Source organism: Xenopus laevis, chromosome 6S, assembly GCF_017654675.1.
Source record: "Xenopus laevis strain J_2021 chromosome 6S, Xenopus_laevis_v10.1, whole genome shotgun sequence".
NCBI lineage: Eukaryota > Metazoa > Chordata > Amphibia > Anura > Pipidae > Xenopus > Xenopus laevis.
Window position 1 is genome coordinate 45473973 of NC_054382.1, and position 14791 is coordinate 45488763.

General features: G+C 36.5%; 1 protein-coding gene across 4 annotated transcripts in view; it reads left to right on the top strand.

Annotated features, from left to right (window-relative positions):
• The first annotated feature begins 302 nt into the window (after window positions 1–302).
• dnajc13.S (DnaJ heat shock protein family (Hsp40) member C13 S homeolog) overlaps window positions 303–14791 on the top strand; it is a 90974-nt gene continuing 76485 nt past the window's right edge. For 3 of the 4 annotated variants that reach the window (XR_005962205.1, XM_018269333.2, XM_018269335.2), the window contains exons 1-3: window positions 303–452; window positions 7092–7336; window positions 11988–12068. Coding sequence is in view for 3 of the 4 variants with exons in the window: in XM_018269333.2 (XP_018124822.1) it covers window positions 12001–12068 (68 nt within the window). In the remaining variant the exon portion in view is untranslated. The remainder of the gene's footprint in view (window positions 453–7091; window positions 7337–11987; window positions 12069–14791) is intronic. The other variant, XM_018269334.2, reaches the window with a different exon arrangement.

The window sequence follows — 14791 nt, forward strand, 5'->3', positions numbered from 1 at the left end:
GCAGAGGCACAGTGACCCCCCCCCTCACAAAAATACAGAAGCACAGTGACCCCCCCCACATACAAACATCCAGAGGCACAGTGACCCCCCTCAGGAGAAAAGGCACAGTAAACCCCACGAGCATCCAGAGACACAGTGACACCCCAATTATTCCAAGGCACAGTGAGTGACTCGCCCCCCAAACCACACAAAGATACAGAGGCACATGGACCCCCCCATACATTCCGAGGCACACGGACCCCAGGGACCCCCCCTCCATGCGGGTCCTATGAAAACGCAGCCTGCCACAATCGAAGGACTCAGGGATTTCGCATATTTGAATATTCCGCTCCACTACAGCTCGGATCACATGCTCGGATCACATGCTCGAGTAATGTCACGTGACGGTGACGTCACCGGGCCCATTTTCAACTTGGAACTAGCTGCTACCGATATAGTACGGCTGCAGGGAGGTAAAGTGCTGCTTGGTTTATTACTTACACGCAATCATATTTTCGTTTCCATTATTCTGTAAGTCGTATGTCCCTTTGTATACATATGTGTCATTGGTGGTGAAATGAAGAACAGAAAAACACTAAGTGAAGTAGGATCTTATTTTTGGGTTTCAGGCAGTGCTCTCTAGACAGTTCATTCTGAGGCAACCAGGAAATTCTGCTGTAAATTTAAACCATTAAAACTGTAGTATTCTGATCGTTTATAAGGTAGATAATAAAATGGGTTCATAATAGTAATGCACACTCACACATCCAGGTGTAAAATAATGCACAGGGTAAAATCAATCTGTTTAGGTTCACTGGAATTGGGAATCGAACGTTCATGGTCATTTTTTTTTTATATTCACATCAATAAAAAAATGACCACGTAGTTTTGGAATAAAGATTTTGCTGTTATAATACTTATAATGAACCTTCCCTTGGCTATTGAAGGAATCTGATGAGAGTTGTAGTTCAGTCATAGCTGCAAAGCAATGGAATGGACATGGCTGCTCATAGAAGGGGTGGTTCACCTTAAAGTTAACTTTCAGTGTATTATAGAATGGTCAATTCTAAGTAACGTTTTGATTGGTCTTCATTTTTTATTTTTTTATAGTTTTAGAATTATTTGCCTTCATCTGATTTTTTCCAGCTTTCAAATGAGGGTTACTGACCCCATAAAAAACAAACAAATGCACTCTAAGGCTAAACATTTATTGTTATTGCTACTTTTTAATGATCATCTTTCTTTCAGGCCCTCTCCTATTCATAGTCCAGTCTCTTATTCAACTCAATGCATGGTTGCTATAGTAATTTGGACCCTAACGACCAGACTGCTGAAACGGCAAACTGGAGAGCTGCTGTATAAAAAGCTAAATCACTCAAAAACCACAAATATTAAAAAATGAAAACCAATTGCAAATTGTCTCAGAATATCACTCTCTACATAATACTAAAAGTTAACTCAAAGGTGAACAACCCCTTTAAAACTACTGCAATAATAATTGATTGATTAGTCATCTGTTTTGTATATGTATAGCTTTAAGTGTTATACTGATGTTATTATTTCAATTATAGTTGTATTAAACGTAATTATCAATATCCATGATTACAACAGCAGGGCCCAAAACTAGTTTTGATTTGTCAGATTTTGCATTCCATCAGCTATGTGAACATAATATACAAATATATATATATATATATATATATATATATATATATATATATATATATACACACATATCTTTGTTGGACCATTTGCTTCGGGATAAAATTCTGTCCTCATGTCTGTCATGGCAATTGTTATTGCTTCACCCCAAACATTTGCAGATATGTACTAAATATGTTTTTTTAAAATACACTTTCCTTATAGTTTTATGAGACATCAAATGGTTTATTAGTGGACTCCCTAAACTCACATTTATTTTCCTGCTCTGAGTTACTCAAGTAGCTAACTTAAACAATTTTTACCTGGTAGTACAAGCTGTACAGCATTTGTGAGTTGTTTGCAGCTGGTAAAGGTTTTAGCTTGAAGTGGATCACAAACAAACAGTGAAAGTCTAGAGCAGGTCTAATAACCAGTAGTAACTATTAACTATTCAGATGTTTGGTTTTGAGTGGTGAGCAGTACATGATGACTACTGCTGACACACACACACACACACACTAAAATTCTGTACCATACCATTATTGTTAGTAACACATTGGAGGAATTAGATTCTTTATGCCTAGGGTTCTTTCATTTAAATAAAATACAGTATTTTAGAAATTTCTGATTTATCCTATTAGAAAAGACAGTTTTCAATGATATTTGAAGCTGGGATTGGAACTAGGGATAGGCAGAGAGCAACATGCCTAGGGCACAATGGTGGTGGGGTGATAGGACTCTAGACACATTGCTCCTCTGCTACCAGCATGCACAGGGAGTGAAATCAGTGAGCATTGGAACTGTGCAGGTATACTGGGAGTCTCTGCATGCTTGTGATGTAGATTGGTTGGTGCATCCTTCAATCTTGCATCATCACATGAGCATAATGAGTGAGCTGGGGCACTTGCTTGTGCTTGCTTATGCGCATGTGTGTTCCCCAATATGGACAAACAATTTAATCCTTTGAATCGAACGATTCAAAGGATCGTCTAAAAACTCAGCCAAAGACTCAGAGAGGTTCTAGGAGGTCCCCCATAGGCTAAACAGCAATTCGGCAGGTTTAAGGTGGCGAAGTGTCAAAGTTTTTTTTTAAAAGACAGTACTTCGATTTTCGAATGGTCGAATTTATGAAGTTTTTTCAATTCGAATGGTCGAAGTACCCAAAATTTACTTTGAAATTCGAAGTTTTTGAATTTGAAAATTCACTTTGACCCTTAGTAAGTGGGCCCCATAGTGTTTATTTAAAGGGGTTGTTCACCTTCCAAACACTTTTTTTAGTTGTTTTTAGATAGACACTTCAATATTAGAAAAACCGTCACACATAGAAAGTCATTGGAAAAAGTCGTTATTTCTGGTGATCTATCTGAAAACAACTAGTTGTTTGAAGGTGAACCACCCTTTTAAACAAGTATAATGACTGTTTTTTCTTTGTGTTCAGCAAAAGCAAATGTGAGTTTTAAAGCTCTATACGCTGTATTTTTTAAATGTCATCTGGAGATAAATTATATTTTTCACAAATTCTTGTGATTTGAGCGGCTGACCATGAGGTTTGAGCACCAGCAGTAACGTAACTAGAGGGGGGCGGGACGTGCAGCCGGACCCCCCCTGCGTACGATATTTTCTGCATGAATCCAGTGGCGCGCAAGCTGCCGGGGGTGCGGGCCCTGTCCCAATTGCACCTCCTGCTCCCCCGGTAGTTACGCCACTGAGCACCAGCTAATTGCTCGCCATTCCAAATCAGATACGCCCCTTGCTTAAAACAATACCAGTTTAGAATTTGATGATGTCAAATCCAAGATGCAGTGGAGTAGGGGCCTATGTGAAATGAGTATAATGTCTGTAAAGAACATGTGGCACTAAATAAAGGATGATAATAATAATAATAATGGCTATTTTGATATGACAGCATGAATTCTTGTTGCATTTCCTTGAAGTGGAATACTGAAAACAGTTTTTTTTTCTTTTGCATTTCACATCCTCCTTTTCATGGCTTATTTCAACACTGTTCCTTTTTATGACAGAATTTTCAGTGTGAAACAATTCTGTGACAATTACATTGTAATTTTGGTTTCAAAGAAGCAGCAGTCATTGTAAGAATACCGTTGTTGCTTGTAATAACTAAAAAAACAAAACCACTACACGGCTTTGCTTTATGTGGTGGATATTAAGGCACATTGCAGTAGACTCTGACAGCAACATTTGGCAACTTAAATTGCAAAAGTTAATTCCAAACTGAACCCCCTCTGTCCAGCGGCAAGCACTTTGTACATTGGAATTTTGTACCCTTGTCCTCCCCCTGACTTGAAAAGGAATCTAGAATGTTAGTGGGGAAGACACTAGATCTAGTTATTTAAACTGCAGTGTACTGCTGTGACTTTGGAGAGATACAATAGTTGGATGGCTATTTTTTAGATTGTAAGCTCTTTTAGGTAATGCCCTCTTTACCTCTCTAAATTTATTGTGTAGTATGCTTAAAGGGGCTGTTCACCTTTGAGTTAACTTTAAGTATGATGTAGAAAGTGAAATTTGGAGACAAATTGCAAATGGTTTTCATTTTTATTTAATTTTTGAGTTATTTAGCTTTTTATTCGGCAGCTCTTCAATTTGCGTTATAAACAATCTGGTAGCTAGGGTCCAAATTATCCTAGCAACCATGCATTGATTTGAATAAGAGACTGGAAAATAATATTAGAGGAACTTACGAGAGAGATGAAAAATAAAAATTAGCAATAACAATAAATTTGTAGCCTTACAGAACATTTGCTTTTTAGATGGGGTCAGCGACGCCCATTTGAAAGCTTCAGAAGAAAAAGGAAAATAATTATGAAACTATATAAAATAAATAATGAAAACCAAGGGAAAAGTTGCTTACATTTGCAATTCTATTACCGTATATACTCGTGTATAAGCAGACCCGTGTATAAGCCGAGGTACCTAATTTACCTAAGAAAACTGGAAAAATGTATTGACTCGTGTATAAGCCTAGGGGCCCCATGTCAGATTTCAAAATGTGAATGTTGGTGCTTTAGAATGTACGGACAATACATAATCAGGTCTTCAAAATAAACATTTTTGGCTCCATCTAGTCAGTTGCAATGGAGTGCCTTTCCCTAGGTATTCATGTGAACTTGTAGTCAGACCATTGTTAGGCAAGGCTAAAACTGCGGTCTCAATATATAATAATTGAAAGAAATATTTTGACAAAAAAATAATAAAGCTATACTTACCCTTAACAACATTAGTGGAAGAGCTAAAACAGCTTAGTGCTGTTTGACTGGGGTTGAATAAACCAAAGCATTCTGAATCACTAAGGTCGCCGATCGCCGTCCTTTTTTGCCCTTTAAAATAAACAGATTTCCAGGCATAGCTTCCGGTTGTTGATTCCAATATATATATATATATATATATATATATATATATATATATATATATATATATATATATATATATATATATATGTATGTATTTTTTGCACTATAGCGCTGCAGCAGACTCTATGTTAGGTGTTTTTGGGTTATTATGCTGTTTAGAATGATACATCATGATCATCATGATCACCTTTATAACTACAGTAATGATATAGTGATATGTTGATGATCTGATAAAACAGAGGTCTACCATTGTTTCAAGACAAGGACTCTGAAATGCAGTCAAGGACACAAATGCTGCCTATTGTAAGATATATAGGAAAATATTGCTGATTTGTCATTCAACCCCAGTTCCATGATTATCTAGAACAGGAAATACTTTTTCAACTTGAGCTGTACTTTTCAGTGTATCTAGACAGACATATTCCTCAACCTTTTCCCCAACTAGCCTTTATGCTTAGCCACCCCCTTTGCCACTGTCCAGAGTCCCCTAGGGAGGCCTGTAACTTTACAGTAATATGAATGTTTATGGGGATAATGGAAACAAAAATAAAAGGTGATACAAGTGAGAAGAGCTTACAGATTATTCATAGATTTACCAGCTCCAAATGTGTCATACAAATACTCAACACAGTTTTTAGGCAAAGCTCCTTTATGAAGTAATATGTCATGCCTGTTCTGTATTTATTGAGAATACTAGTTTCTTGCCATAATGGGGTCATCTTGGGGCAAGAGAAAAACATGTGGAACCCTTTTGCTTGCACCTCCAGCACACAGGAGGAACTTGTACATACATTTTGTGTAGGTGTGTGTGTGGTGTACCATTGTGTATGTATTTAAAGGGAAAGCCCTTTTAACAAGTTTTGCACCTTATTTACATGCTATAACATCTTTAAAAAAAAAATAGAATTCTGTGTAAACATTACATTTATATTTAAGTATTTATGCACCACTTTTAAATGAGCTAATATCATGTACCTTTTTCCTTAAACACCTATGCTATGCAACATTCTCTGCCCCAAGTGTTTATAAATGACCAATAAATGACAGGGCAAATGCTTTTAATGCATCAGTGGATAGTACCATACAAATCCCAGCTTGATCGCTTTTAGGTTGACTTTTAGGATGTTATAACTTTTCAATTCTTCATTATTCTTTATAGTTTTTAATTATTTCCCTTTTTTAATCTTTCAAATGGGGTCACTGAACCCATTTTAAAAAAAACAAAACGTAAATGCTACAATTCAAACGTAATGCTATAAACATATCGTTACTGCTATATTTTTATTTTATCTTTCTATTCAGGGCCTCTCCTAGTCATATTCCAGTTTCTTATTAAAATCAGTGCATGGTTGCTAAGGTAATTTAGCCCCTAACAACTAGATTGCTGAAATTGGAGAGCTGCTAAATAAAAAGCTAAATAACTCAAAACCGCAATAAATAATTCATTTATTATTGCAAATTGCCTCAGAATATCACTCTCTACATCATGCTAAAAGTTAACTTAAAGATGAACAACCCCTTTAAACGGATGTTCTTAAAAGAGAAGGAAAGCTACAGAGGTAATTTATTGCCAATATATTAGTCACAATAGTGCAAGCTATAACACTATATTTATTTTGTAGAATGTTTTACCATAGAGTAAACAGCTCTAAACAGTCTGTTTTTTTAGGATAGCAGCTGCCATATTAGCTTGGGCTGACATCACTTCCTGCCTGATTCTCTACATGCTCACTCATACCTTTGGGCTAAGATTATAGTAGGGAGGAGCGAAGGGGAGAGAAGCAAACTGAGCATGCTCAAGCCCACGCCCTAGAAGTTTAAGCTGAAAACAGGAAGTCTGATACAGAAGCCCATGTGAACACAATTGAAGGAAAGCAATGCTGTTTCTCTTTTGACAGAGGACTCTGAGCTGCATTACTTTGAGGGTTTACTGATGTATTTATATAGACCATTTAGATAAAGCTTACTTAGTTTCAACTTTTCTTTCTCCTTTAAGTTGCATTGTATTAGATTTAGCCATTTTAAAAAATGTAATGCAAACTATGCATCTTGCAGATTTCCGCATTGCTGAACTAAAATCTTCTGTTTTCCAACTCACAGAGGTTGTCTCAGACCCCAAAGTCATTTATATCAACATAACCACGAATGCACTAAGCATAGCGGCAGCTTCATCAACTACAGCGCATGGGCCGGCTACTCTGCTCTTATCACCTACCTGCTCTTCACAGGTCTGTGACACTGGCGTGCAGTCATGTGACATTCTTCAACGAAGAAAGGTAGCTCCGCATCCCACTTCTTTTTCATTGGCCCTTTGTCGGGGAGGCATCATTCGCAAACAATAAAAAGTAAGGAAGAAAATTAAATCAACTTTGTATTTGCAAGTAAAATGTGTTCTTTAACACAGAAATGGATATGTGTATGAATATTTATGGCCTGTGTGTTGTGTGGTTTGCATCTAAAAGGTGTAGTTCACCTTTAAGTTAACTTTTAGTATATTATAGGATCAGGGACATAACTTCAGGAAAAAAAAACATGTTCTGGTCCCACTCTTGTACAAAATCAACTACCCTGCTTTCCAGACTCTTATCTCCTATAGAGTACATTTTAAGCAAGTGCTTTAAAGGAAAACTATACCCCCCCCAAACAATGTAGGTCTCTATAAAAAGATATTGCATAAAACAGCTCATATGTAAAACCCTGCTTCATGTAAATAAACTATTTTCATAATAATATACTTTTCTAGTAGTATGTGCCATTGGGTAATCATAAATAGAAAATTTTAAAAAATAAGAGCCACCCCTTGGGATCGTACGATTCACTGTGCACACAAACATACCAAACAAACCATACTTGTTAGATCACATGAGCCAATTAACAGACAGAGTTCTGTCTTTTGCTTCAGCACTTGTACCTGTTACAGTTAGAGTTGTAGTATTTGTGGTCAGGTGATCTCTGAGACAGCACACAGACCATCACAAAATGATAGCTCAAGGCAAGAGATGTAAAAGGGCAATTTACTTAAATATATAGACCAGTTTGGTAAGATTCTTTAATATGCCACTTAATATGATTTATCCCAAGCATTCGAAATAATAGATCTCATACCTGTATATGCAACTAAAAAATGACGTGAAAAGAAGCTTCTTTGGATAATGAGTTCAGGTCTTTATAGAGCTGGGGTGAAAGTTTATTTGAGAAAAGTTTATAATTCTTCATAGTTAACCCATAATGTCCTAGATTTTTCCCTCTGGGTATGCTTTTGGGAGTATTCTGTATCTATAACTTATGTTATTTTATTTTTAGTCTTTTGCACCAGCCCAAGGCAACCACAGCCCACAGGGAATATCTCTGGCTTCAAAGATTCCCCAGTAACTCCCCATTTTATTTTCTGCTGATTCACTGCAGAATCAATCACAATATACAGTGCACATAGAATGTAAATGTCACAATATAAGGCTGATTATTAATTAATACTGATAATTACTACATGGCAACACAGAAACCAGTGCAACTCGCATCAGAATTTAATAATCAACCCTGTAGCATCAGCTTATATTACAGGCAAATCACATTTTCTGCTTGATTATTTGCAACAACCCCATAGCTTCTCAACAGCTGCTCAGAGCCCACTGAGTGTCGCAGACACTTTCCAAGATGGTGACCCCCTGTGACACGTTTGAAGTCCTGGATCATTGCTGCTATTGAGAAGCTGAAACTTTAGACTTGTGTGCAATAAATTCAGTAAATAAAATTAGGCATTTTTAGGCATATTCATTTTTAGGGTTTAGTTCTCCTTTAAGTTAACTTTCAATATGTTGCAGTATAGCAAATTCTAAGCAACTTTTCAGTTGGTCTTCATATTTATTAGTGTGTTTTAATTATTTGCCTTCTTCTGACTCTTTCCAGTTTTCAATTGGGGGGGAGGTCACTGACCCCATCTAAGAAACAAATGCTCTGCAAGGCTACACATTTTTTTTTGTTCTTGCTACTTTTTATTACTCCTCTTTCTATTCAGGCCCTCTCCTATTAACATTCCAGTCTTCTTATTCTAATCAGTGCATGGTTGCTAGGGTGATTTGGACCCTAGCAACCAGATGCTGAAATTGCAAATTGGAGAGCTGCCTAATAAAAAGCTGAAAATAAACATAAGTAAAAATACTTGTGGGTGCCTAACTTTTTAGTTAAACTATGCAGACACTACAATGCATATTTATCAATGTCATGTAAGAGCAATGTGTACTTTAGTTATAGGTTTCCTTTCACTAGCCCGGAAAAACGGACATGAATCTTTCCTGCCTTTTGTTTTTTCTTCCAGCTTTTTTCTACACTGCTATCATCACTTGTTTAATACCAGTAAATTACCCCACATTTTACTATGATCTAAAACTAACAGATGATTTGTTAAAAAAGTGATTGCACTTGCCTAGACAGTATTTATAGTATTTTCTCATAGGTTGCAAAAAAAATAGTGTTACAGTTATTTCCTAATATTTCCTTTTACTTGATGGTAGCTAAGCTGCATGAATCCAAATTGGAGGCAAAAAAATCCAATGGAAACATCATCTCCTTTTCAAACAAGTCCTAAAAATATATGAAGAAAACCTTAGTTAAACAGATGAAACTAAAATGATTATATTTGGTCATGTATTTATTGAAAGAAAAATTATCCCATAATATTTCTGAGTGTGGCAAAAGTAAATCAGTATTTGTGTGACCCCCATACGCAGCATCTAAACATTTGCGGTAACTGTTGATCAGTCCTGCACATCGCCTCTGAGGAATTTGAGCCCACTAAATTTCATTTGGATTAAGGTCAGGACTCTGACTTGGCCGTTCCACAACAATCACTTTATTCTTCTTTAACCATTCTTTGGTAAAACGACTTGTGTGTTTAGGATGATTGTCTTGCTGCATGACCTACTGTCATAGTTAGAATTCTCTTTTCAACTCTTTTTGTGAGCTCCTTTGTTCAAGCCATGATGCACATCCACAAATCTGGCTTTGCTGGATCCTTGTTCTTTAAACAAAACACGGTCTGTCACTCACACTTCATCCCTCATCTCATTGACTGAAAACATCAGACTCTGATTCACCTTCAGTCCTAAGGATTAAGTTCCTTTTGCCAAATGCTGATATGTTATTGGATCATTTTTGGATTATTCAATACATGCATGACCAAATATAATAATTTTTATTTCATTTGTTTAACTATGTTCTCCTCATGTACTTTTAGAATTTGTTTGAAAATCAGTTTTAGGTCAAATTCATATAAAAATATAGAAAATTTTAAAGGTTCACAAACTTTGAAGCACCATTGTACATGCATAGGATCCAAATTATGAAAAGACTATCACCCCTAAACAGTATTTTAACCAAATAAGTGAAAATGTTTCCTTTTTTAATAAAAAAACAGTACATTGTATTTGATAACTAAGATATAATTAGTCCTTATTGGAGGCAAAACAATGTTGGGTTTATTTAGGGGCACATATATCAAGGGACAAATTTCAAATTCATGTGAGTTTATTAAAACTTTCATAAGCTCCCTGAAACTCAAAGTTCGACCAATCAAAATGTATTAAATAAATCTAATTTTTTATACTCGGGTGAATAGGATTGACCCGAAAACTCAAATTTGAATTCGATTTGAGTTTTAAAACTCGATTCAAGTTTTTTTCTTCAGGAAGGCTGCAAACAACTCAGAATTGTTCCCTGGATGTCTCCCATTGACTTAAACAGCAATTCAGCAAGTTTTAGCTGGCGAATAGTCAAATTTGAGTTCTTAAAGGTATTATAAATCTCGACAATCTAATTTGAATTTTTTGAAAAACTCGAATCGAATTCGGATAACTCCCTAGTCAAATTTGCCAGTTTTGACCAAAAAAAAAAACTCTGTTTATTTACTTTTTTTGCACCAGATTTTCAAACTCCTATAAGGCACATAGGGGCAAATTCACTAAGCGCCGAACGCTAGCGTCAATTCGCTAGCGTCGGGCATTTTCGTTACTTCGCAAATTCACTAACGGACGCTGGCGTAATTTCGCTAGTGTAACTTCGCACCCTTACACCTGGCAAATTTGCGCAGCGAACGAAACTACGCAAATTCACTAACGTGCACATTGTTCTGAACGCCACCTTTTACGCTAGACTTCCTTCGCCACCTCAGACCAGGCGAAGCGCAATAGAGTAGATAGGGATTGCTTCAAAAAAAGTGAAATTTTTTTCTAAGTCCCAAAAAACGCTGGCGTGTTTTCTATATTATGGGTGATAGGCTGAAAAAGATCGAATTTTTTTTTGGGGCTCCCCTCCTTCCCCCCTACATTTCCTAACTCATGGCAACTTAACTATACATTGGGCACATGTGTAGGGCAAAATAAAATTTTTATTTGATGTTTTGAAGGTTTTCTAGGCATTTGTAGTGCTGATACGTATTCCTCCATTGAAATTTGAATTTGGCGCCGTATGCAAATTAACCATCGCTAGCGAAACTTCGTTACGCTTGGCGAATTAACGCTAGCGCAACTTCGCAAACTTACGCTACCCCTGTGCGCAACTTCGGATTTTTGAATTTGCGGAGCGCTGGCGAAACTACGCCTGGCGAAGTGCGGTGAATTTGCGCCTGGCACAACTACGATTTTTAGTGAATTTGCCCCATATTGTGGTTTACAAAGTGCAAGGCACAAATACTCTAAATCCCTTTACAAACAATTATAATGAGTCTTATTGTTCCAATCAATCTATAGTGTTGTCTACTTAATGTAAAACCGTGTAGCGCTTAAAACAAAGTACATTTCAACCATTGTATTGCAGGAAAAGGATGCTTGGGTATTCACTAAAGCAACCCTGGTTGTTGAAACAGTTATGTAAAAAAAAAGAATGTGTTATCTCCAATAAGTGTTAGCACCTTGGTCAGCCATTATCATATGTTGCCTGATTTGCAGTACAACATTGCATAGTTTACCATTGGCAATAAAAGTGCTTTTTATTTATTTATAGGTCTCCATGCAAAATGAATATAATCCGGGAGAATAAAGACTTGGTCTGTTTCTATACAACAAAACATTCCTGGAGGGGAAAGTAAGTAAGGTTCATTATTAGCCATAGTTAAAACACAATTGGATCTATATCACATTTAGTAGTGTGTAATTAAATTTCTGTATATATATATATCTGTAATAACTGAGAAGAAATGTCACTGCTTTATACACAAACTAAGTATAGCCGTTTCCACTTTTTATGTATGGTTAAGTTTTGTAGTATGTTGTATGATTTGTTCTGATTAACCACCATGTTCCTTATTTGTTGCCTTTACAGTAGTTTTTGCAGCATGTTTCCATAAAAACTGTGCAAGGATTTGTTAACAGGCAATATGATGAATAGGATTGCTTACCATGGTTTAGTAGTCAGAAACAATATGGTATATGGAGATCAGTCTGTATGCAGCCAAATGTTCATGACCATGCTTGAAACTTTATCATTATGTTCAGATAAAATGCTCTTTGGGTAACCTGTTAATAATTCACTACTTGTACCGTATATACTCGAGTATAAGCCGAGTTTTTCAGCATCCAAAATGTACTGAAAAAGTCTACCTCGGCTTATACTCGAGTCAGCGGGCAGTAGCTGAGATTGCAGTCACTTTTAATCATTCCTATACCAACAGTTCACTTGGGGAGAGACTGCAATATCCCACAATGCCTTCTATTGGTTTTATGAAAGAATAACAGTGCGCCCTCTGTTGGTTATATGAAAGAATAACAGTGACTGCAATATCACACAGCACCATCTGTTGGTTATATGAAAGAATAACAGTAACTGCAATATCACACAGCGCCATCTGTTGGTTATATAAAAGAATAACAGTAACTGCAATATCACACAGCGCCATCTGTTGGTTATATCAAAGAATAACAGGGACTGCATCACACAGCGCCATCTGTTGGTTATATCAAAGAATAACAGTAACTGCAATATCACACAACGCCATCTGTTGGTTATATCAAAGATTAACAGTGACTGCAATATCACACAGCACCAACTGTTGGTTATACGAAAGATTAACAGTGATGGCAATATCACACAGCACTCTCTGCACAATTCTCTGTCACCATCAACTTTGCAAAGAAGTCCGGTTGATCGCTGGGGGAGTCTCTTTGGCAGCTGCTGGGAGACAGGGCTGTAGTTGTGTCTAGGCTTATACTAGAGTCAATAAGTTTTCCCAATTTTTGTAGGTAAAATTAGGTACCTCGGCTTATACTCGGATCGGCTTATACTCGAGTATATACGGTATGTATTTTAAATATAGTATAAATAATACAAATTATGTATAGACATGTGATCAACAATCATAGGGCCTTACTCCCAGGAATACAGGGTTGAGGGTTCATTACTTTACGCTCAACTAATAGAGGCTGCCTGTCCCACATAAATACATGACAGCATGGGAGACAGATTTAGGAGCCCCTATTCCATTTGAGACTTGGACCAAAATATGGAGTTTGATTAGCAAACTTTCTCCTAATGTAGGGGTTAAGGAAACCGCATACAAAGTGTTGTTTCGTTGGTACCTTACACCCAAATGTAAACATGCCATTAACCCAAACTTCCCATCCACTTGCTGTAGAGGATGTATGACTGGGGAGATTATCTTCATGCCTAGTGGCATTGCCCCAATGTAACAGCGTTATGGACCGAAGTGTACAAAATGGCTTCTCAGATAATAGAGGTGACTATTGAACCATCCATGGAGTCAGCACTACTGTCCCAATCCTACCCTAAACTCCACATCCACGCAAACTTGTATCCCAAATACTAGCAGCTTCAAGTTGGGTCATAGCCCTACATTGGTTGGCTCTCTTCCTATCTTACATGTTATCAATAGGCTTAAATTTATCCAGTCTATGCACTTTTTATCTTCTTGGAGGACAATGGGAAAAATTTCTCACTAAACTACCATAGGAATGATAATGTCCATAATGTAAATGCGATCAACTACGCACCACATTTGATTTTATTTTATCTTGATTGTATTATTTCTGTACTTTTCATTGGCTTTTTTTTATGTACCTTTAAGATTTCATTCATTTGTTGATATATGCTTATAACTTTCAGAAATAAAGAATTATAAAAAAACTTGAAAATTCGAATTTTCATTTGATAAATCTGCCCATAGATCTCACCAAAGAAATACTCCCCTACTATCTATTCATTCCTATGGGATTTTTAGAATAGTTTTATCAATAGCGTTCACAGTTTGATGAATATGCTTTTAAAAATCTCATAGGAATGAATAGAAAGTTTTACTGTGGTGAGTTCTAATCTCACATTTTTGATAGATCTGCCCCTAAATCATCCCTTTAACATTAAGTGGAGACAGCTTGGAAAAAGAGACCTGTGTACATGCTACTGCTTCAGCAAAATGATTAATATACCATTTTAATAAAAACAATATGCTTACAGTAGGAGTACGTAAGAGCTATGGCATTTATGACCTTTTTCATGACCGTGATATCTATTTACTTACAAAAGTAAAATCATGATAAAATCGTTAAAGTGCCCCTTTTATCACGTTATATTTAAGTGCTAAAGTGTTCTTCTGAATATGCAACTCTGCACTTAAAATCCACTTGCCAGAATTAGAACAAGTGTAAAAATTGTACCTTTCACATGAAACGGACATTCCATTAAAACTATGCTAAGCAGAAGAAACAATTCTTCGTTTTCATTTAGAAGAGCATAGATTGATGTTCTTTGATCTGTGTTTAGACACAGATTTATTAGACACACACACACACACACAC